Source organism: Felis catus, chromosome C1 (genome assembly GCF_018350175.1).
Source record: "Felis catus isolate Fca126 chromosome C1, F.catus_Fca126_mat1.0, whole genome shotgun sequence".
NCBI lineage: Eukaryota > Metazoa > Chordata > Mammalia > Carnivora > Felidae > Felis > Felis catus.
Window position 1 is genome coordinate 141,809,440 of NC_058375.1, and position 24,793 is coordinate 141,834,232.

At 38.6% G+C, this 24,793-nt stretch overlaps 1 protein-coding gene across 6 annotated transcripts; it reads right to left on the minus strand.

Annotated features, from left to right (window-relative positions):
- Positions 1-73: 73 nt before the first annotated feature.
- Positions 74-23,504, minus strand: NMI (N-myc and STAT interactor). Of its 6 annotated transcripts, none has more exons than XM_045033762.1 (10): positions 23,319-23,504; positions 22,649-22,716; positions 17,255-17,343; positions 16,446-16,541; positions 13,624-13,786; positions 9,680-9,786; positions 9,394-9,592; positions 6,706-6,812; positions 5,803-5,956; positions 74-224 (listed from the first exon to the last, which is right to left on the minus strand). In XM_045033762.1, the coding sequence occupies exons 3-10, from the start codon at positions 17,336-17,338 to the stop codon at positions 76-78; spliced, it is 1,059 nt and encodes a 352-aa protein (XP_044889697.1). In that variant the 5' UTR covers positions 17,339-17,343; positions 22,649-22,716; positions 23,319-23,504; the 3' UTR covers positions 74-75. The 6 variants fall into 6 exon arrangements, with proteins under 6 accessions (XP_044889697.1, XP_044889698.1, XP_044889699.1 ...); XM_045033763.1 differs by having other exon boundaries at positions 22,645-22,716; XM_045033764.1 differs by lacking the exons at positions 22,649-22,716; positions 23,319-23,504 and adding an exon at positions 19,159-19,212.
- Between the last annotated feature and the right edge of the window lie 1,289 nt (positions 23,505-24,793).

The following is a 24,793-nucleotide window of genomic DNA, read 5'->3' on the forward strand; positions in this document are numbered from 1 at the left end:
ACGCCACACCTGTTCCCCCCACCAGCCCAGGGCCAGTCGTGCACAGGGCACGGGTTGAAAAGCGCTCGGTCCCTGTCAACCTAGCTGACCTTGCACAAGCCATTCGGACTTCAGAGTCTGGCACCTAGGGGGACACGAGTAATCTACATACATGGCTTCAAAGTCAGACAGCAGGAAGAAGAAAGGCAAATGGCTGGCAAATACAAAGAAGTTCGGTTCCACTCCTAAGTAAAAAAATACAAATTGAAATTATAATGAGATCCCTTGTTTCCACCATGAGGTTGGTAACAATTAAAAAGTGCAGTAATACCCAGTGTTGGCCAGAGTGTGAGGAAGAATCCATACTGCTGCAAGCATTGACAGGTGCAAACATTTCTAAGGATTTTGACCCCTTTCAAAATGTAGTGAAAAGTGTGAAAATGCACATATCCTTACACTTAGCAGTTGCACTTTAAGAACTGAAGTTACAGTGCACAAGTGGATGTCTTCATCTCCTTATGAAGGCTCCCACATCACGTAAAATTTATATTAAATACATTTCTGTGCTTTTCTCCTGTTAATCTGGCGTTGTCAGTTTAATTTCCAGATCCAGCCAAGGACTCTAGGCGGGTTGTTTCCTCCCCTAAAGTGCCAAACAATCCTTGAGGAAGCCTGACTCCAAATGTGGCCAAAATAATTCTAGCAGCTTATTACTGAAACTGCATCCAAAAAAATATTTTAATCCCTTACAGCCCCAGTTATGGGGCCTCCCATCTCACTGTACTTTTCTCTGAATCATAGCTTAAGTAAAATCAAATTGGTTGACACTTTCCTGGATATTTTTGTGATACCAAAAAACAAAAACAAAACCCGTTATCGATATTTCACCTCTATCTTGTTAATTATCTAATTTCAAAAGATGTAGCATACATTGTGAAGATTTCTAAAAACAGCATAAAAAGAAAGTCACTTTTAAAGGAGTAGTACTCAATGCTGAAAGGGGAGCAACAAAATAGTCCTTATTACATTTTTAATAAAATATAGACCAATGCCTGCCTTTCTTGAAAGCAATTGTATCCATACACATCATGATCCTTAAAAGAATTTGTATCCTTCACCCTATGAACCTAGTAATTATCACCTTGAAATAGGATCAGAACTGCAGAAAAAGATTTATATTAAAAGATATAAAAGGATGTATACACATCATAGCACATATACATGTGAAAAACTAGAAACAATCTTAATATCCTACAATAGGGAAATAGTAACCCTAGAAATAGGGTATGTTCACAAAATAAAATGTGATATATGGTTAGGAAAAAAAATTGGAAAGGAGGACATAAAAATGTTACCATTATGTGGGTGTGAATTTTTGACAATTTGTATTATTTTCATTATATTTTGTGTATCTTTCAAGTATGAGCATCTTTTTTTTTTTCAATACCAACCAGATATCATTAATGCCATTTACTGTACAGTTTTGGCTTTCTGCCTTCCAAGCATATGATAGGATTGTACATCCAAGCTCCTTTACGGTTGGGTGGGGCCATATACCTAGTTCTGGTTGAGAATGAAAGGGTCATTCTGAACCAAGAATTTAATTACCACTTCAAGACCCTTCACAGCTCTTTTCCTCTGGTATGATATACATCAATAAAGATGGTGGCTGCCATTAGCTTGGGTCCCTGAGTGTTTACCATGAGCATTCTTTTTGTTGACCCATCATGGACATGTAGCATAAGCAAGGAGTAAAATTTTGTGTTTTGGTCTCTGAAATTTAGAGATAACTTGGCACATGAGTATCATGTAATCTATCCTGATTGATACAGAATTGGTATTCTGAAGCGGAGTATTGCTTTAGCCAAAAGCGGGGGGGGAGGGGGGGGGGGGGGAGGGGGGAGACAATCCACGACACAATCTAAAATACATGGCTTTGGTTTAGGGACAATTGGCAAGTGATTAGAAAATAATTATCAGAGATTAGAAGGATGGCTATCCATATTATATAGCGGAAAACATTTGGTAAAACTGTCACATGTGATAGCTTGGAAGGCAGATATGTACCTAATTAGCTTGTTGGTTTTTTTGAAACAGGGTGTGAAAAACAAAATTAGTAGCATATGTCTGTTCCTACTGAGTGCATTTGACAAAGTAATATAAAAAAGAAATGAGCTTAGAAAAGAATCAGCCATTTTGAATGCCAGAATGAAAGTAAATAGAGAAAGTCCAGAAATATGGGAACTTGTAGGATTGGAAGGAAAAATACTGCTCACTTCCAAATGATAACACCTTTGAGTAACAAAGACTGATTATAACTCTGCTTTATTGGGAGGCTCAAATCAATGATCAAATGAAGCTTTGGATCTCTGAACAGGTTAAGGTCCCTCAGAACAACAACAACAACAGCAACAACAAACAATTAATGTTCTGAATTCAATAACCCTTTCAACTAGACAAACTAGCTAAGGGAAAAGAAACTAAAAGTGGCCTGATACCTACAATTAAGTAAAGATAGGGAGAGAAAAGAACAGGGAAGAAAGTGGAGAATTACAGCAACTGTAAGAAGTCTAGAAAAAGCTGCCAGTGTGGCTGTTAGCACAGGTAAGCTCACCCCAAAAATTAGATAAGCCGCCTACCAAGTTTTTGAACTGTATCATCCAACTAGCCACCAGCCACAGTAAAGAGACTATAATGGTTCAAAACTTTAAAAACGTTGGTCCCAAACATTGATCACATTGATCACAGTGTACACAGTAAGCAAGCTTTTTAGCTTCCAAGAAGGATATATTCTATATATGGTAAAGGAGGATAATGGAAAAAGAAGAATGTCCAGCAACTATGAGGACAATGAGCAAGAGAAGAATTTCCAGAGTGGAATCATGGCCTAATCAAAATTCCACACCCAGGGTGTATGGAGTATATATCTACTCAGGGAGATGGCAGAATGGCTTTGGCCTAGAGGCCACTATATGTCTCCTATTGATCTCTTTCTCCAAATGAGAGAGTTTATTGCAGTCATCTTGTTCCAGTTCCACTACTGAATACCGGGGGGGGGGGGGGGGGGGGGTCTCTGGATAAAGAGGAGTAACATTCAGACTTGTTATAAAAACTACCACACACCGCCTAGAGTTCATGCACTTTTGAGTTTGATGCTATGACTTAGGGCAACTTTTTGGTGTGAGTGCATTTTGTGTATGAAGAAGAGTGATCCAAATATTGATGATCAGGGGCGCCTGAGTGGCTCAGTTGGTTGGGCATCCGACTTCAGCTCGGGTCATGATCGTGCAGTTCGCAAGTTCGAGACCCGTGTTGGGCTGTGTACTGACAGCTCAGAGCCTGAAGCCTACTTCGGATTCTGTGTCTCCCTATCTCTCAGCCCCTCCCCTGTTTGTGCAATGTCTCTGTCTCTGTCTGTCTGTCTCTCTCAGAAATAAACATTGAAAAAACTATAAGCAAACAAACAAAACAACAAATATTGATGATCACTAGGACAGGAAAAACGACATTCATTGATATTTTGGCTCAACTATATCTGGTTCTTCTCATTTTTACAAGATATAATTTTCTAGTTCCATTCTCTTTCAGTGAGGTCATATGACTATTTCTGGCCAATGAGATGTGAGACAAAATGACATCAGCACTTCTAAATTACCACATTTAATTGCTGGTGCAAGACTCTGCAGACTTCAATTTTCTCCACCTCCATGATTTGGGAAGCGTGTCTTGAGATGGGGCCTTAAGTGATTAGGACAAAAAGACTCCCCCTACCAACCTCTGTTGAACTTTCAACATGAATGAGAATTAAACTTTTGTTTCATTAAGCCTCAGAGATTTGGGAGGTTGTTAATACAACAGAACCTAAGCTATCCTGACTGATAAATCTACAAAGGGCAAGAGGGATTCATGATTTCACATAATTATCTTTCCTGACTTATATGCTGACAGTGTCTTTTCATACATTAAGTAGAGCTATCTCTTCCTAGACAATCTAAGGCTTCCTAACTTAATACGCAAGAGTCGATATCTTTTGGCAAATTCTCAAAGGAAACTTTCTTCCTGTAAAATCTCTAAAACTCTAAAAGTAGACAGGAGAGCCAATGGTTGATTTCTGAGATCTGGGCAGATCACACAAGGGTGGAATTGGTGAAAGGAGCCCAAGTCTGATTTTCTATGGTAAGTAACATTTATCAAAAACATTTATCAAAAAATTGTGACTATTTAGAATTGAATGAAATTATCTATTTTGCTGCTGAAAAAATGCTCCCAAAAGAAACAAAAGTGACTATTCCAAACCTTGCCTTAAATATGAAAACATTCTTTCTGATTGTCTGTCTGCCACAGGCTAAAAATCATACCTTTTGTGCCAATCAAAATTAAATAAGGTTCTTCAAATTTTTCTCAATATTTTGAGCTTGAAATAAGCTTACTATTCCCAAAGAACTGATATATGAGACATTTTTCCCCTAAAACAGTGAATATGAAGATTTATTATAAATTTCCAGTTTTTAGGCACCACCTCTCATTCTGAAGAGAAATGTGAAAGCAACGGGATCTTCTTTTAAGTTCATTTATTTTGAGAGAGAAGGAGAGAGACTGCGACCAGAGGAGGGGCAGAAAGAGAGAGACAGCATCCCAAGCAGGCTCCACACTGTCAGCACAGAGCCCGATTCAGGGCTCAAACTCACAAACCATGAGATGATGACCTGAGCTGAAATCAGGAGTCAGATGCTTAACCGGCTCAGCCACCCAGGTGCCCCTTTCCTTTATTTTAGATGGCAGGCAGCATGAGTTAAGTTTAGGCATAGAATCTTTTTCTAAAGCTTTTTATTTCTGCCAGCATTTTAATATAAACTTCCTTCTGCCATTGGCTCCTTATGAAACATACCATATTAGGATAAAAGCTGTTCACATGTTCTTTACTAAAAAGAATTTTACCTTCTCTCAATAGAAACCTTGCACTTTACTGTTTCGTTTCTACAACTTAAAAACAATGGGATGCTAAGGAACTGGGTCTCTCTCAAACTCAAAGGCACGTATGTGCTTTCATCTTCAGGCACTCCCCTGCATCCAGCATGATAAGTGAGGAGTCCCTAGCTTTGCATTCACCTCTCCCTTTATTCTAAGGATGTCATTCCCTTAAGCTTATTCTTCCCCTTACAAGTGTAAAGGAAAGACAATTATGGCCTCTACAAGTTCTATTTGACGAAGGTGTCTTGGAAAGAATCAGGGGACCCTTGACACTCTGGGAGAAGAAAATGTTAAATAAAAAGACCACACTCAGCTCTGAAAAATATCTTTGGGGCTCTGGAGTAATGCTATACAATGGGAAAGAGGGAAATGATCACCCCTGAAGTTCCTTGAAATTCAAAGTCTACAGAAATCACAAACAGCTGAATATAACAGTTCTTTGGGAAATGTTGAGTGAAGTCTGCATGTTGGTGGACCTGGGGCCAAAAGAGAATTGGCCCACATGCCCACGACAGAATGAGCCAACATAGCAGGGGGACAATTGCATCACTTATGATTGATTTCAATGGACATGGCACCTGTCCACATCATTTATGAACAAACAAAACTTTTTAATACAGTACATTTACTGCACTTGCAAGCATGCAGCAGAGTTTGAAACAAGAATTCAAAAACATGGAAATATATTTTTGTATCTAAGAATAAATGGACACTTAAGAATTCAAGTTTTCATTTTTTAAAGGAAAGGGATATTCATTTTTGTCACACATGGACAGTGCTTTGGGCTCAGAAGCTCTAATATTCATCTAATTCCATGCCTCTATTCTTCAAAGTATGCTATGCAAGCCTGACCTAGAGAACATTTGACCACTTCTACTTCTCCACCTCCATTCGTCTCCCGTTGAAAGTAAATGTTAACTAAATCCTCTAAAATTTCTTCATCCATCATCTGAAGATCTTCCATTCCAGTGAGAAGCACTGTCCTCCTAGATATTCCTGAAAATGCCTAAAAGGAAAATACAAAAGATAAATAGAAACTTTTCTAAGACATTTGAATTGCAAAACTTTATAAGCTCTGCTTAATACTTCAGACCTTATCTTAGAAGAGACAAGGAGCCTCAGAACGACTTTTCAAGCAACAGAATATCTAAGTCGGATCTGAGTTTCAGAAAGATAACTCAGGCAGCATTATGACAAATGGAGGAAAGAAGGGCATCCCTATGGACAGAAGGACCATAGTGACAGAAGTAGTCAGAGGTGGAAGTAACAAGACTGAATGACCAAATGAATGTTGGAGGTGAAGCAAAATGAGGAATTAAGCATGAGCTGTAGCTTTCAGGTTGGTGGACGATGTAAGACTGTGGTGCCATTTAGTACCTAAGTAGGAACAGAAAAAAGGAGGTTGGGGTACGGATAATGAGTTCAGAGAAAATGAGCAGGAAGAATCATTTTTAATGCCCAATGACAGTAGACACATGAAAGATATGTAGCTATGTCTCCATATACAAAAATATTATGTCATTACCTGAGTACTTTCAGTTTTTAAAAAGAGTGTAATAAATTAAATAAGGTATAATTTCACACTAAAATATTTTTTAAAAAAGACACACTTATTTTGCACCAAGCAGATCTGAAGAAACTATTTTGATATTGCTCACTAATAAGTCTCAAACAGTAACAGACACAACTTCTTTATTTCTTGTGAGGTGGGGTTAAGCAATAAGTCCTCAAAATGAAGGAAAGAGATGACTTTACCTGAAAATTTTTCAAGTCTGTTTCTATGTATGGAGAAACAATAACTCTATAGCAGTTTTGATTTATACAAAGCGGATATTCTTTCTTTTTCAAAATCTTGTCAGCAACTAGAAGTAAATTTAAAAAAAATTATTTTCTTTTTAATATCATAAACATTTTTAACCAAAGTTAAAACTTTCTTCAAATGAAACATCACAGTAAATAGCGAATTTAGTGATTACATTTTTAAAAATTCTACAAAATATTCAACAGTCCACTTTAAAGACTTTGCAGTACATAATTTTGGAAAATATAAGACCAAACAATAATGGGGTTTAAATAGATCTTCTGTCTTGAACTATCCACTGCAATCAGTCAATGCAGAAGTTTGTGATGTCCTCAGACAGATCTACTTTGAGCTCCATAAAATGCAATAACCATATGCAAAAAGTAGCCCACCCATCCTAACAAGACTGAGTTTCCCAGTTTCTCAAAAAGTATAATTGAAAACTATGATTACTGTATACAGGGGCGCCTAGGTGACTCCCCTAGGTTAAGCATCCAACACTTGATTTAGGCTCAGATCATGATCTCACAGTTCATGAGTTTGAGCCCTGTGGGGGATTTTCTCTCTTTCCCTCTCTGTCCCTCACCTGCTTGTACACACTCACTCTCTCTCTCTCAAAATAGAAGAAACTTAAAAAAAAAGAATACTGTATATATACATTTTACAATATACATGTATACACACATATATAATTACTATATTACTACAATACATAAAATTTTATATAAAATTACTTAGTTGTCCTATAACTAATACATGATATTTTTCAGTAAGCTGATATAATGATGTTAACCAAGGGAGGGGAGGGATTTGATCATTATCTAGAAACTGAAGGCAAATAACAAAAATTCATCAGTTTTCTCCAGCACAAAGAATAATCAGATTTATTTTGAGCAGCATTTTTCTCCTGGAGGGGAAAAAAATAATGTTTCAGATTGCATCAACTTTAACAGAAACAGTACTTAAGAATATCGTATCACTATGTATGCTTTTTCGCCTCTCACCAGTCCATGTTGGATGGGCAATACGGTGCAATGGTTAAGAGGCCAGGCCCCTGCTGGCAAGGATGTGGAGAAATTGAAACCCTGGTACAGTGCTGGTAAGAATATAAAATGGTAGAGCCACTGTGGAAAATAGTATGTCATCTCAAAACATTAAACATAGAATCACCATATGATCCAGGATTTCCAGAAAGATCTAGAAAGCCACTCAAGTAACCATAACTAACTAAATAGTAGGAGAAAGGCAAGTTTAAGGAAATGTCTCCAGTTTTACTAGGTTAATGCTGTTCTTTTTTTTTTTTTTTTTTTTTTTTAAGTAAATCTCTACACTCAACAGGGGGCTCGATCCCACAACCCCAAGATCAAGAGTTGCACATTCCACCAACTGAGCGAGACAGGAGCCCCTGCTCTTTATTATCAAGTTTCTTTAAAAAGCATGTATTACTTTGTTATGAAATAAACAATCAATCAATGTTTTTTTAAATTGTATACCTGGCTTTCTTTTACATATGCCAACCCAGGAGAAACCCTAAGAACTGGATTAACTAGAGCAAGATATTTTTACATTGAGAATCACTTGAACATATTAACAAAAGCAGCTGCTGTAGAATTGTGTATTTTTTTTTAATGTTTAGTTTTTGAGAGAGAGAGAGACCGCGTGCATGGGAGAGGGGCAGAGAGAGAGGGAGACACAGAATCTGAAGCAGGTTCCAGGCTCCATGGCGTCAGCACAGAGCCACATGCAGAGCTCGAACCCACGAATGTGAGATCATGACCTGAGCCAAAGTCAGATGCTTAACCAACTGAGCCGCCCAGGCATCCCAAATTGTATATATTTAATCATAAGAATGTAAAGCCCCCTCAGATGATTTGGTAAAAACTCCATTTCTACCTAAAAAGAGAACACATGTCTCACTGTTCTTTCCATTCATGCCTTGCCTTCCCTGGAATCTACTCCCTCCAACTAAGAGACCGTTGTCCATCTTAATAGGTGGGATAGGAAGTGACAGTTTATACATATGTATTTCTAAATTTCTCTGCCACATACTCACTATAATTTGGGGTTCATTATTTACCCTCCCTAGGACTCAGTTTCCACATCAATAAAATGGGTACGACACCTGTCTCCAGAACTGTGCTATGGATAAGAGGAGACACGTATAGAACACCTGGCTCTTTGCCTGGCATGTGCTGAGAATGCACAAAGTTGATGTGCTTGAAATATTATTCTCAGTAGCATTCACAGAAATCATTCTCAGGACTCCACCATTTTAAAAGGTTTTTTAAAAATCTATTATTATTCTACTTAATAAATTCCAAATAGAAGAAGTAGCAAAGGAATACTTTCAGAAATGGCAGAACATAGAGGCGCCTGGGTGGCTCAGTCGGTTAAGTGTCCACCTTGGGTTCAGGTCATGATCTCGCAGTCTGTGGGATTGAGCCCCACATCGGGCTCTGTGCTGATAGCGCAGAGCCTGGAGCCTGCCTCAGATTCTGTGTCTTCATCCCTCTCTCTACCCCTCCCCCACTCATGCTCTGTCTCTCTCCATCTCTCAAAAAACGAATAAACGTTTAAAAAAATTTTTTTTAAAGAAATGGCAAACATAAATATAAATGGTAGAGTATTTTTTAACTTCCTACATGTGTGAATACCTCCAGTTTCCAAAAATGTAATCACAGCACTCCGCGACTGCTTATCATACTGCACGCATAGCACTTCTCCACCTCCGTTTCGGGACTTAGAAAAGCTCAGTTCTAGCTTGTCTCTCATCTGATCTTCAGGCAATTCATCAGGAATTTCAGTAACATTGATCTTCACCTTAGACACTTCTACATGAACCTGGGAAATCATTTCATATTCAGAAATATGGATGAGAAAAGTGCTCACATCTAACAGAATTCTAAAAAGCTTTAATCAACGTGTTACCTGGAATCTGACTCCCGAATTTAATGGAACTGGCTTGGCCATAACCTCCACATCTACATCCTCTATCTGCACGTGATGTTTCCCCATTCTGATGACATTTTGGGCAACTGAAAAATAATTTGGGAGTATTAATTTCCAATATTTCAATAAATTTTTTCACTTCTGGTTAAGAACAAATTATCCTAAATATTTAAAATTTTCTTGAATTCTAAAGGATCTAGGGGCGACTGGGTGGCTCAGTCAGTTGAATGTTCGACTTTGGCTCAGGTCATGATCTCGCAGTTCACGAGTTTGAGCCCAGCATCAGGCTCAGTGCTCACAGCTCGGAGCCTGGAGCCTGTTTCAGATTCTGTGTCTCCCTCTCTCTTTGCCCCTCCCCCGCTCATGCTCTGTCTCTCTTTCTCTCGACAATAAATAAGACATTTTAAAATTAAAATAAAATAAAATAAAGGATTTATTTTTTTTTAATTTTCTTAGGGCTTCTAAGTGATAACGGTCTTGCCACCAAAGCGACAAATATATTAACATTAAAATATCAAAATACATCAGCAAAAATGACAAAACTTCCAGTTATAAGATGAAGGAGTACCAGGGATGCCATGTACAACATGGTGACTACAGCGAACACTGCTGTGCAGTATACAGGAAAGAGGTTAAGAGAGTAGAGCCTAAGTGTTCTCATGACAAGCAAAAAAAAAATCCTTTTTCCTTTTTTTTTTTTTTTTTTGTTGTAGCTATAGAAATTCTTTTCATTGCACATAAATGAGAAGATGGATGTTGGCTGCACCTACTGTGGTCATCATTTCACAGTACATGTAGATCAATGTATCATGCTGTACACCTTAAACTTACATAGTGATATGCATCAATTATTTCTCAGTAAAACTGGAAACAAATGATAGTGTAGAAATTCTCATCGGGGCGCCTGGGTGGCTCGGTCGGTTGGGCTTCCGACTTCGGCTCAGGTCATGATCTTACAGTCCGTGAGCTCGAGCCCCGCATCAGGCTCTGTGCTGACAGCTCGGAGCCTGGAGCCTGTTTCAGATTCTGTGTCTCCCTCTCTCTCTGCCCCTCTCCTGCTCATGCTCTGTCTCTCTCTGTCTCAAAAATAAATAAAAACATTAAAAAAAAATTAAAATTAAAAAAAAAGAAATTCTCATCAAGTTCTAGATTCAGCTCTTAAGAGATAAGCCTGGTGATTCTTTAGAAATTCATATATTATTTCAGCACAGACACACACCCTTCCTCTCCACGGTTCACAGAATGACCAGAGAATTCCCTTAGTGCATTAAGGCACAGCCAGAAACTTCTTCCACGTTAAGTAAGCTGGAAAAACTTTTGTGTCAGTGTCATTCTGACAATCTTATTTATCATTTGTCACTTCTCTTTAATATGTCAAAAACCAAAGAAATAAATTCTCATTTTTGTCTTTCTTAAGGTTTCCATATTAAAGACCACACGGGCTTGAATATCAAAGTGCAAATCTTTTTTTTTTTTTTTTTTTGCCATATTTAATGAGGAATTTTACTTTTGCTAAAACGCCCTGGAGATCATTCATTAAAAAGATGATAGCTTATACCAATCACAAAACTATCAAATCTAATTTATTTGTGTAAATGGGAGAGGCTCAGTAATATAATTATGCCAAAAATTAAAACTCCAGACAGCAACTGTAGTTCAGTTTAAAATGCATGTGGGTGTGTATTTATTTTTAATTATGTGATAGGAGAGTTTGTAACACCTCAACTGTTAATACAGAGCTGCTTAACCTAATTTGTCACAAAGATAAGAGATGCCCACTCCCAGTCCTATAAATCTCACATGTGTTTATGACAACTGAACAGCATACACACCACAGATGAAGGAAGAGGGAAACAGGCTAAAAGGCAGGGCGTTGTCTTGTGGGAATTCACACTCATTGTACTGAGATATGACTGGATAACTTGAATTACAACTTACGTTCTTGTTAGTGGCAACAGGCAACAATAACAGAAAATGTCAATGAAGTAACAGTTAGATGATGTTCTTTCCCTTCCACACCCCCACCCCCCACCCAAACTCCAACATCTGGTGATCTGACGCAGCTGAAAGGGACCACTTGCGTTTCAGCTTTTGTGACTCTGACTATCAAAAGCCAACTTCTGTTTAATTGTGTATGAGCCCAAAGTTGTCCCAAGGGAGCAAGACCTCAGAGCTGGGCCAAGAGTGGAAACAGCAATGCAGCTGTTTCTGAAGAGAACCCTATTCCCAGCATTCCCAGGTAATTCCTGCACAGAATCCCTGCCTCCCAAATCCTCGCTTTTGATTATATCCCCATCACCATTGCCGACTGCCAACACAGGGCTCTTGGCACCCTCATCTGTAGAAGCAGACCCAGGGTGGACCCATGGTGAACGAACAGTATGTGCCTATGCTAACCTGCTAGAATGTCTTTCCTTTTAACATTTATTTGCAGACTATGGTGATGGACCAGGTGTACGGAGACACGAGTTATAACCATAGATTCTCAGAACCTGAGCACCGGAAGGGCTTAAGACCATCTGGCCCCACCCCATAATGTGACAAATACAAGAACGAAGGCCCAGCATAGTGGCCTGCTCCGAGGACTGCTGGTCTAGGAGAAAGGACGTGGGTCCTCAGGGTTTGGCTCTCAGCTTTGCAATTTTTGACAGTATGAACCTTGAGCGAGTTCTTCATCTTTCCTTATTTGGAAAATTCCCAACAAGTAGCAATAATGACAGCTAACATTTATGAAGTGTTTATTATGTGTCAGATACCATGCTAAGTATTTTACCAACATTTCTCATTTAATACTCAACGCAAATCCCATGAGATAGGTACTACCACTGCCATAAAAATCTGAGATTTAGGAAGAACCCAACTAAAATCACACTTCTAGAAATGGGAAAATCTGGCATACAAAGCCAGATTCTCCTCACTAAGGAGAATAGAGTCCTACACCATGGCAGACTTAGCAAACATCAGGTCCCATTCCTAAACCTCAGACTCTTGGACTCTTTCCATTCACTGGTCATGTGCCCTTAGGTAAGTCACTTAAACACCTGAGAATCTGTTTTCTTGGTTATAAGATGCAAAGAGTAATTCTCCTATCATATTGCTTTCACAGAGTCAAGTAAGTATAAAATGAGATGTCTTTAAGAACTCTGAGAACCATGTAGAGCTCTACTACCTTAAAATATTATTACTAGTTAAAAAGGGGGGGAGCTTCTGGGGGTTTAGTTGGATAGGTGTCCTATCCTTGATTTCAGCTCCTACCCTGAGTCAGGTCATAATCCCAGGGTCGTGGGATCAAGCCCTGCATCAGGCTCCTCACTGAGCATAGAGACTACTTGGAATTCTCTCTCCCTCTCTCTCTCCCTCTCTCTCTCTCTCAAAAATAAAGTATTACTAGTAGTATTTGGAGGTGGCAGATGGAGTAAAAACACTAGTTTTGGACATCACAACACCTTGAGTCCCAGAGTCATGTTCTGAACAAATGATCATACTCAACGCTCTTTTTTTTTTTTTAATTTTTTTTAACATTTATTTATTTATTTTTGAGAGACAGAGAGAGACAGAGCACAAGCGGGGGATGGGCAGAGAGAGAAGGAGACACAGAATCCGAAGCAGGCTCCAGGCTCTGAGCTGTCACCACAGAGCCTGACGTGGGGCTCGAACTCACAAACCGCGACATCATGACCTGAGCTGAAGTCGAACGCCCAACCGACTGAGCCACCCAGGTGCCCCACTCAACACTCTTAATGTCTGAGTTTTCTCATCAAAAAATGGGGACAATCCTACCTGCCCCAAGGTGTTACTATGAGATGAGATGAAATGACAAATATTAAAATTATAAAGCAATAGCCAAATATCTATGAAAGCTCTTTGAAAGTGCCTGTGCTTTCCAAAAGTAACATGATTGAATTTCTGAACATTACTCATACCTTCTTCTTTTTCAAAGGTGATAAGTGCTTGTCCTTTCTGTAGCTCATAAAGAACTTGCGAGCTCACTTGAAATGAACAGGAGACATTTAAAAACTGGCTGTCATTCTCAGGATTCTCTAAAGATGTGAATTTCATCTCTGTTTCAGGAATATCCTCTTTAATCTAATTTAAACAGAAATGTTTGATTAAAATCAAGACAAGAAATAACTTAAGCCCTTCCCGTGATAATGTGATTTGATCATCCAATAATTCATTCTCCACTGATTTCAGAACCCCACAGAATGCTAAGTGTGGTCTTAGTGAATATCTTTAGTAATTACTTCTTCCCAGGTAAGTACTCAGTAAAGTAATCAGATGCTGATCCTTTAATATTATTTCCCAGATGAAATTATAAGTATATAATCTCTCATTTTATCTAATCAATGTTTAAACTAGCCAATATTGGATGGTGTTCGATTCTAAAGTCTACATCATTCATGTAGATAAGTACCTTTTAAACAACTATACCAATAATAGGGTATCCTACAAGGGAATCATAAGACAATATGTTTATTCTCATTGCAAAGTGTTATAAATTAGAGTTGCATATATACTAAGTTTATTTTAATAGCCAACCCAGATAATTTCATCCAAAAAGAAAGCCTCCCAAATTATATGATTTAATAATTGTCAAATTTAAATTCCCCCTTCCCCAACACCTGCCCATCAACTTTTTAAAAAAAATTTTTTTTAACGTTTATTTATTTTTGAGAGAGACAGAGCTTGAGTGGGGGAGGGGCAGAGAGAAGGGAGATACAGAATCCGAAGCAGGCTCCAGACTCTGAGCTGTCAGCACAGAGCCCGATGCGGGGCTCAAACCCACGGACCGTGAGATCATGACCTGAGCGAAGTCAGACTGTGCCCATCAACTTTTTAACCATTACCAAACTTAGATTTATAAAAATGTGAAGGGACACTATCAACAAGATTCATAATCTGAAAGATAAAATTAAGTGGTTATACTTATCTGTTTAAAATCATTGGGATTAACAGACATATACAACTACACATAAATGCACAAATGAATCTGTTGTTTGCATTTCTATTTCCCATGATTATTTTACATGCTGTAAGAAAATTTGTGTGTTATTGCAAAGGGGTTAGAAATATTCAATGAGTTATTTGACCTAATTTCACATTTGTTCTATATCTTCACATGTAACTTCAGTAGAATCTCTGATTTCCATAAGTCCAGTTTCAAAACAATTGGCAGTGTCTGAGAATAGGCGGAGTGTTTCCCAATAATGTGGAAATACCCAATATACCCTGAAAAGTCGAGAGCTTTCTGGAATGAAAGTGCCTGATTCTGGTCTTAGGCACACTTGGCCAGGAGCAACTCATGTATGCTCTCTGGACCATAGTTTCAGTCCTCTGTAAACTGTATCAGCTGAGCTGGCTGGGTTCCCAAGATCCTTTGAGTGACAGGACTGGCTGATTTCATCTCCAGTCTGAGAAGTAACTACAATTGTAACAGTGTCCCATAAGTCCCATAAACATGGGGAACTCCACTTCCTGATATTCAATATCCTATCCCCCATTTCAGAAACAAAATATGACAATGCTTTAAGCATTTTAACTGTTTAAAGGAACAGTATGAGTTGTCATGGAGAAAAAGGAGTGAAAGTTATGTCTAATTCAAATACAGGAAAATTTAGGAGAGGATTTAAATAGTGAAGATATATGTCCAATTTTTTTAAACTGTGAAATCCATTTAAGTTACTTGAAGAAAATAATAAAGGCACTTAGTGAGAAGACGAAGAATTTGATCCCCAAGTGATTGATAATGACCATTGTTTTGTTTTGCATTACCATATACATAAATAAAAATTTAAAAACATACACATAAATATAAAAAAACGTATTATCAGAAACGTACAGTCAGATGAAATTTTACAAAACGATCACACACATGTGACCAGCACCCAGATCAATAAACAGAACATGACCAACACCCAGAAGCCCTTGGGTTCTCTTCCAGTTCCTACCTGCCGCCAAGGGCAACCAGGATGCTAACTTTTAACATCCTGCTGTTATGCGTTATTTAAATGGAAGCATATGGGGGAACCTGAGTGGCTTAGTGGGTTAAGCACCTGACTTCAGCTAAGGTCATGATCTCGCAGTTCATGCGTTTGAGCCCCACGTCAGGCTCTGTGCTGACAGCTCAGAGTCTGGAGCCTGCTTTGGATTCTGTGTCTCCCTCTCTCTCCCTGCCCCTCCCCCACTTGTGCTCTGTCTCTGTCTCTCACAAATGAATAAACGTTAAAAAAATGTTTTAATAAAAATAAAAATAAATGGAAGCACTTGGTATATCCTCTTTTATGTTTTTTGCTTCAACGTTGTGTTTACGAAATCCATCCATGTGGCTGCATATAGCTGTGACCTGTTCATTCTCATTGCTGTATGGTATTCCATTGTGTGAATACACCCCAAATTAATAATTCAGTCTAGTGGGGAGGGACAGTTGAGTTGTTTTCAGTTTGGGGCTATTACAAACAATGGTGCCATCAATGTTTACAGTGTTTTAAAAGTGAATTCTGACGATCTCGCAGTCTGTGAGTTCGAGCCCCGCATCAGGCTCTGGGCTGATGGCTCGGAGCCTGGAGCCTGTTTCCGATTCTGTGTCTCCCTCTCTCTCTGCCCCTCCCCCGTTCATGCTCTGTCTCTCTCTGTCCCAAAAATAAATAAAAAACTTAAAAAAAAAAAAGTGAATTCTGTGTAACTAAATTGTTTTTTCGGAAAAATGGTGTCCGTTAAGAATGTGATATACAAAATAAAGAGGTACCTGGGAGTTTATGGTGGACTCTTGTAACTTGGCCTCAAGCCTTTGGATCTCCTCCTTTAACTGAGTATTCTCCTTTGCAATTTTATCAATTAATCTCTAAAAAATATCAAACAGCACCAAAAAATTAAACAGCTCCTGACTTCATTTTTCTAAACAAATTAAAGAAGCTAAATTTCTATCATCTTGATAAAGGCAAAGAAAGACATCATCGTTATCACCTAATAATTCTCCTACCACTGACAAGTAGTATTATCTCCATCATGCAAACAAGGAAACTACCTTTCACACTAGACCAAGGTCACAGACATTTTTATAGTGGGGCAAGGATTGAGACCCAGAGCTGAATCTTATTTCAGTGTAACTCCTTGCCTGGCTATTTGTGACAACAATATGACTTTTAAATTGCACTGTAATTGTGGACATATGTTACTCAAAGGCAATTTAAAAAATTTTTGCTATGATTCCCACAGTACAGCTGCCTTGACATGCCAGACATATGGCCCTGGGTAAGTGGCTTAAGCTACCTGAACCCCCATCCCCTCACGGGTCTCATCAGATAATTGCTAAGAAAGCTCTTAACTTCTGGGTGCAAATCAAAAAAAGGAGGAAGGGAGTGAAAGAAAACAGCTAATGTTGTAAGCCTTGTAAGAGAAAGAACAGAAATACGATTCTTTTTGTAAGGTTCGAATAATGGAAATAAAATTTTTGAAAAAAATTCAAAGTAATGTTGGACAAAAACATACAAAACATGCCTCACTGCAAAACTAATAGGTATAAATTAATTTTTAATAGTACCCAGTAATTTTTACCTCTCTTTGTTCATCTTTCATAAATTCTTCCTCTAACCAAAGCTCCTCGTGAACTTGGCTTTTGTTATTTCCACTGTCTGCCATGATTCCTAATTATTACAAAAAAGTAAATATTTTAAAAATCATACATATACACAAATTCAAGAAGAAATAACTTTTATCCTTTTACAAAAGAAGAAATGTATTTTTGTTATATTTTTTCCCTATCATCAAAGTTTTTATTATCATGTGGCTTATATTTGAACAATGCCTGTATTTCAAATAACATTCATACCTATACAGACATAAAAGGGGTCTAGAAATCCTTTGCTTCTCAACACAATGATAGAAAATAACAGGGGTGCCTGGGTGGCTCAGTCAGTTAAGCATCTGAATCTTGATTTTTGGCTCAGGTCATGATTTCATGGTAGTAGGCCGAGCTCTGCATCAGGCTCTACACTCACAGCTCTCTCTCCCTCTCTCTCTGCTCCTCCCCTGCTCATGTGTGTGCTCAATCTCTCTCTCTCTCTCTAAAAAACAAATAAATAAACTTAAAAGAAAAAAACACAAGTCTAAAATTTTTTTAAAAAGGAAAGAAAATAACAGGTATTAATATTCCTTTGAGGTTCACATCTTAATCATAACATGGTGCCCCATATTAAAAGATTACTATTTTGGTCTTTTCAAAGATTTTGATTTATCTAATTCTTCCTATTGTACTCCCCAAATGTAAATGGAGTAGAAAGGCCCCAAACACCCTTCCTCTGCATGTACGGAAATTCTTATCAGAATTTTCACAAATCCTCCCCTGTCCAGACACCTGAATAGGAAAAAAATTACATCTTTACTTCTTTTTTTTTCTTAACATTTATTTATATTTTGAAAGACAGAGAGAGACAGAGCACGAGCAGGGGAGGGGCAGAGACAGAGGGAGACACAGAATCTGAAGCAGACTCCAGGGTCTGAGCTGTCAGCACAGAGCCCGATGCGGGACTCAAACTCACGAACCGTGAGATCGTGACCTGAGCTAAAGTCAGTCACTTAACTGACTTAGCCAGTCAGTTAAGTGCCCCCAAAATTACATCTTTACTTCTAACAACCTCTCACTGAAACATCTCTCTTCAGATATGAACATAAGGCAACAAGCCACACAGTATTTGCAGCACCTGGACAAAAGTCACCAAGAGGACACAAATATTTTCATAAAATATTGTAACTGTTGCAGAAGTCCTGAAATATGTTTGTGTTTAACCTTGTTTCAAAATGATGGCAGCTACTAAACTCATTACTAGGTATTGTGATATGCTGTAATATATATTGATGTATATTACTATATCAAAAATTTGCTTTTTTAAATATTTTGATAATCATATTTCAATATAATTGGTTTCCTTTGTAATTGTCTATATATTATTTTATACATTAAAAAAAAATTTAAAGGCCTATAGGCTTTATCAGACTGGCAAGGAATCCATGGCACAAAAAAAGTAAACATTTGCCTGCATATGAATTTACCAGATGTAAGTCCCAGATCAAAATTGAGACAAGGAATAATATAACAACTATTTTTATTGCTTTAAAAACATATTAAAAACCAGTTTGTGATATAATATAATCCTCTAAAATTTCAAGAGCTAAATTCTCACTACTCCTGTAGAAGAAACAGGAAAAATATTTATCCCTCCTTAAAAATAAAACAGAAGATTGGGGGGCCTAGGCAGCCCAGTCAGTTGGCCATCTAACTCTTGGTATCAGCTCAAATCATAATCTCATGGTTCGTGAGTTTGAGCCTCACATCGGGCTCTGCCCTAACAGGGAGCCTGCCACAGATTCTCTTTCCCTCTCTCTTTGCCCCTCCCCTGCTCCTGCTCCCTCTCTCTCAACATAAATAAATAAACATTTTAAAATTAATTAATTAGGGGCACCTGGGTGGCTGAGTCGGTTAAGCGTCTGACTTTGGTTCAGGTCATGATCTTGCGGTTTGTGAGTTCCAGCCCACATCGGGCTCTGTGCTGACAGCTCAGAGCCTGGATCCTGCTTCAGATTCTGTGTCTCCTTCTCTCTCTGTCCCTCCCCTGCTCACGCTCTGTCTCTCTCTGTCTCTCAATAATAAATAAATGTTAAAATTTTTTTAAAAAATTAAAAATTTAAAAAATTAAAATTAATTAATTAAATAAACTAGAAGACTGGCAAAAAAAATAGTGTGAACACTAGCAGTTTCCAAAAACAGAGGGAATCACGTAGCACCTGGATCTTGGTTTCTAATCTATTCTCCAATAAACAGAACCAGGGCTCCTTGGAACAATGGCTGATTCTACCTATGGGACAAGAAATATACAAGATAAGCCTGGAGCTTCCAATGGTCAAACATACATAAAGGGGGTTTTTCAAGTAAGTAAATATACAGAAGATAAAAGGAGCCAGGTTTTTCATTGCCAGGGAAGGTAATTATAAATATAGAAAGAAAACTAGAATGAATGCTATGGATTAGAAATGGAGATATCAGTGTAATCTCATGATATCCATAGGCAGAATGACAGAAAGATACATACATGCTGTACATATCTATCTGTATATATACACCTAGCTCTGTCTTCTGAGAGGGCCTGGAAGAAAAGACAATAGCAAGGAGTACACCTAGCCCCCAGAATTTGGTTTCTGATACCATCTTCCACTACAAGGAACCAAGGATTTTCAGAGAAATGGTTGATACCAGGACTGGGACAGGAAAAATACAAAATAAGCACCTAATGTTGCCAGAAAGCAAAGAAGTGCTCAAAGAATGATGAGGGCATGTCGAAAAGACATGAAACCCAGCTTGAGGAGGTTCTCACTGGCCAAATCTGGGACTAAATAAAGCATAAAAATAAATAATGACACTGAGTATCGTTATGAATTAAGCATAAAAAAATGTCCACTGAGTAAATTAAAAATCTATGAGTCCATACCAACATACATACATACATACATACATAAATTGAAATTTTGGTAAGAAAAAGACCATCCAGTTAGTTTCAAAATACTTCCACACAACCGGGGCACCTGGGTGTCTCAGTCGGTTAAGTGTCCGACTTCAGCTCATGATCTCACGGTTTGTGAGTTCAGGCCCCGCGTCGGGCTCTGTGCTGACAGCTCAGAGCCTGGAGCCTGCTTAAGATTCTGTCTCCCTCTCTCTCTGCCCCTCCCCCCCTCTGTCAATAATAAAGGTTAAAAAAATTAAAAAATACTTCCATACAACATATTAATTTCAAAGGGTAAAAAGTAGCTTTACATTGAAGAAGCCAGGCAGATGCCACCATAATAAAATAAACAAAGTAAATAATGAAATAAGCCAAAATCATCTGCCATCTGATAGGGTGCACTTAGAACACAGCATGACTTCTATGATATTCCTGCCAAAGATACGTAATCTGAATCTCAGTATGAGGAAACATTAGATAAACTGGCCTGTTCTCTCCAAAAGTGTTAAGCTCATGAAAGCCAGTGAAAGGCTGAGAAACTCTTCCAGACAGAAGGAGACTAAAGGGACATCACAACTAAATGCAGTACATGACTCTGAATCGGGCCTTTTTGCTACACAGGATATTATTAGTACAACTGTCAAAATGTGAATGGGATCCAAGGATTTGATGGCAGTAATGTATCAATATTAATTTGATTTTGATGACTGAATTTTAGTTAGGTAGAGAATATGTTTTGTGTAGGAAATATATATTCAAGAATTCCAGAGCAACGGGTCTTGAAGTTAAAATTTTATTCTCAAATAATTCAGGAAAAAGGAAAGTTGTTTGTTTTGTACTTGCAACTTTTCTGTAAGTATGAGATGGTTTCAAAATATATTAGTAGCTCCCTATTGTACCAACTACAGAATCCTTTTAATGAGACTCAACAGTCATCTGAGGTCTTACACAATCTAACCAAAACTTACTTTCTAGTCTTATTCAGACAACTTCTACACTAAGCACCCTAACCATACTGAACACTTGAAGGTCCCTCCTTTCCCTCCTGTCCCTCAATATGTCATATACTTCCTCTCCTCTCAACCTTAATGAAATTCTACTGTTCTTCAAGGTCCATCCCAAATTTCCCCCAAGTTTTTAAAGCCTTTTCTGATTCCCCTAAAGGACATTACTTCTCCCTCTTTTATCTCTTTTGGAGAGCTTTAATTATTTGTATGCCTGTGTCATTTTCCTTGACTAGATGTTTATGACCTTGAGGCCAAGGACCATGTCCACTCCTCCTTGCATCCATTCAGAGCACAATATAAGAATACACACTGACAACTGTGGTATCTTAACTAGTATTTGTTCTGCTCAGGACATTCCATACATGTGAAGTTCTCTTATTACATTTCCAGAAAGCAGAAATGGCAACATTATTTGTTTGATTGCTTTTTTTTAAATCAATATTTTTAAGAGTTTGTAATAAAGACTCTCAATATATTTAACTCATATAAATGGTCTACTACATAATACTCCCAGAACTTTTTTTGGTATATTTAGTGTCTGGATACTTCCCCTTTTTGCTTAGTGGGATGTACAGTAATAGGCTTCCTTTTATACCATCAGATAGTAGGCAAAATAACGACCCTGTCAAAGTTGCCCATGCCTAATCCCCAGAATCTATGAATATGTCAGATTACAATTAAGGTTGTAGATTGGATCAAGGTCACTAATCAGACGACTTTAAAACATGAAAATCATTCTGGATTATCCATGGGGCCAATATAATCATGAGGGCCCTTAAAAGTAAAAGAGGAAAGCCAAAGAGCAGAGTCAGAGTGAGATGTGACAACAGAATAATGTTCAGAGAGATGCAGTGATGCTGCCTTTAAAGATGGAGAAAGAACATCACTAAGCCAAGGAAGGAGGGCAGCATACAGAAACTGGGGGAAAAAAAAAAGAAAACAGGTTCACCCCAGAAGCCTCCAGAAAGAAAAGCAACTCTGCAGACACCTTGATTTTAGCCCAATGGGATCCAGGTTGGCCTTCTAACCTGTAGACTTTATTTTTTTTTTAATATATATGAAATTTATTGTCACATTGGTTTCCATACAACACCCAGTGCTCATACCAACAGGTGCCCTCTTCAATGCCCATCACCCACTTTCCCCGCCCCCCCCCCACCCCCCATCAACCCTCAGTTTATTCTCAGTTTTTAAGAGTTTCTTATGGTTTGGCTCCCTCCCTCCCTCTTTTTTTCCCCCTCCCCCATGGTCTTCTGTTAAGTTTCTCAGGATCCACATAAGAGTGAAAACATATGGTATCTGTCTTTCTCCGTATGACTTATTTCACTTAGCACAATAACCTACAGACTTTCAAGATAATAAATTTGCGATTTTTAAGCCACTAAGTCTATGGTAATTCTTATGACCACGAATGAAAAATCCAATGCAAATCATCACCACTCACCTACCACCTATTTTCCTAATATACTCATATCACTTTGTGCCAGGCCTGATAGAATGGAATCCTTCCATACGCCTGCCCCGCAGCAAACGACAGGAAATGAGGGGAAGGAAGAAAGGAAGTGGTTTTTAATACAATGGCGGTACACATATATAGTTTAAAACAAAACAAAACAAAACAAAACAAAACAAAACAAACTCATGCATGTTCTAGAGACAGAAAAACAGCGTGCTTTGCTTTGGATCTCTTTCAAGAAAATCCTTGCATATTCCAAAAAGTGAGGCACAACTGCCAAACCCTGCACCTGACAAGGAGAGTAAATCTTAAGGAATCCAGTTCCCCTAAGAACTACATCGAGAGACTCTCACAGGAACACTGAGGAAACACCAACCATTTTAAGTTTCAATTTCCCAAATTAAGCAAACCAAGAGGACGGGGTCAGAGGCCAGAGCGGGGGAGGGGATGGTGGAGAGACAGACGCGGCCCGCTTCACCCCCGCCCTGCACGCACCCTGGCGGCTGTGTCACCGTAGCGACCCCTCGGCTCGCTGCCGGCCGCCTCCCCCCTTGCCGCCCCGGGACCCGCGGAACCCGCCTCCCTCCCCATCCAGGGCCTCTCTAGGAGCAGGGATGGGGATGGGATGGGGATGGGGGGGTGGGGGGCAGGGCGCCACTCACCCGCCTCTCCGGTGGGACGCGGCTCCCAGCGAGGGCGCCCTTCCGGAAACTTCACCGGGCTGAGCGCGGAAGGAGCGTCGCCAGAAGTCCCGGGGTCGCACGCAAGGGCTGCCTTATTCCCAAATGCTCGTAGTTCGTAGTTCGGATCAACAGCTTGGTTGCTAAAACCAAAAACAACCACCCCCCCACCCCGCCGTCACCCCCCCCCCGCAAAAAAAAAAAAAAGGAGAAGACCTTAAAAGGGAAAGGGAGGGAAGGAGAAGAGAAGGAAAAGACAGACGAAATTGTTGCTCATACGGAGATTTTCTTTAAAAGTAACCACTGTACCCACAGCTCTTTCTGCCCCTGGGTCCTGTCCCCCGAGCCTTAATAAAATCACCTTTTTTCACCCGAAGAAAAACAAAAACAAAGAGAAACCAAAAATAAATAAATAAATAAACTAACCACTGTTGGAATACCAAATGTGGTGTCTCCAATGATAAATTACTCACAAGTTGTAAGTGTTTTCAGTTTCGATTTTTAAGACGTGGTTCTTTTGATACAGAAAATAAACTGTCAGGTACCAAAGCACAGAGGGGTTGGGTGAAGTAGGTCAAGGGGATTAACATGTACAAACTTCCAATTATAAAATAAATAAGTCACAGGGATATAACGTACAGCACAAGAAATATAGTAAATAATATCGTTAATAACTTTGTATGGTGACAGGTGGTAACTAGGCTTATCACAGGGATCATTTCCTGGTAATGTATACAATTATCAAATCACTGTCATGTACACCTGAACCTAATAGGATATAGTAGGTCAACTATACTTCAATTTTTAAAAAAGTGGCTGTTTTGCTTTTGTTTGAAAGGAGTCTGTCTGCAAAGTGTTCCTGAAGTTTGCATAAGCACTAATTTCAGGATGTATTTTTAAAAATAACCCTTGTTATGTGTATATTCCTGGACATGTTGGAAAAGTAGATAGAAACCAAATAAGGTCAAAGTGGAAGTCTCTCTTCAAGATAGTAACTCTCACGATAAGTCATTGGTCATTATAATCTCAATCTATAAATATTTACAGCCAGCACAAGGTCAATTTTTGTGTGTCTTTTGCAATGTCCTCTAGGCTATGAAGTTGGGAAAAAGCTGTGGTGTTCGCTTGGTTTCTGTGACCCATGTCCCTTGAAAGCTTTCTTACAATCTTTTGTTTTGTTGTGAAACTTGTAAATAAATGCTTCACTAAGTGTGATCTTTTCCTTTGAAAATAAAAACATCTGGCTTATTTCAAGAACTGCCGTATTTCTTAATCCTACACAAAGAACCACCCCACAGCTGCACTTGCTCATAAATAGAGGTCAAGGAGGAGATGTATCAAAATGATTTCCAGGCATACAGTCTAGGTTATATAGCACTATACAGTCATATATAACAATCGACACAGTGGTCAAAAATAACAGATGTACAAAAACCAAATTCATTTATGTCAAGAAT

Excerpts from the sequence above, each read along its gene's own strand:
- NMI (XM_045033762.1), bottom strand. The coding sequence starts at position 17,338 with ATGGCAGACAGTGGAAATAACAAAAGCCAAGTTCACGAGGAGCTTTGG. Across the intron at positions 9,787-13,623 it reads CACCTTTGAAAAAGAAGAAG|TTGCCCAAAATGTCATCAGA; the intron begins GTATGAGTAATG and ends ATTATTTTTCAG. Across the intron at positions 9,593-9,679 it reads ATTCGGGAGTCAGATTCCAG|GTTCATGTAGAAGTGTCTAA; the intron begins GTAACACGTTGA and ends ATGATTTCCCAG.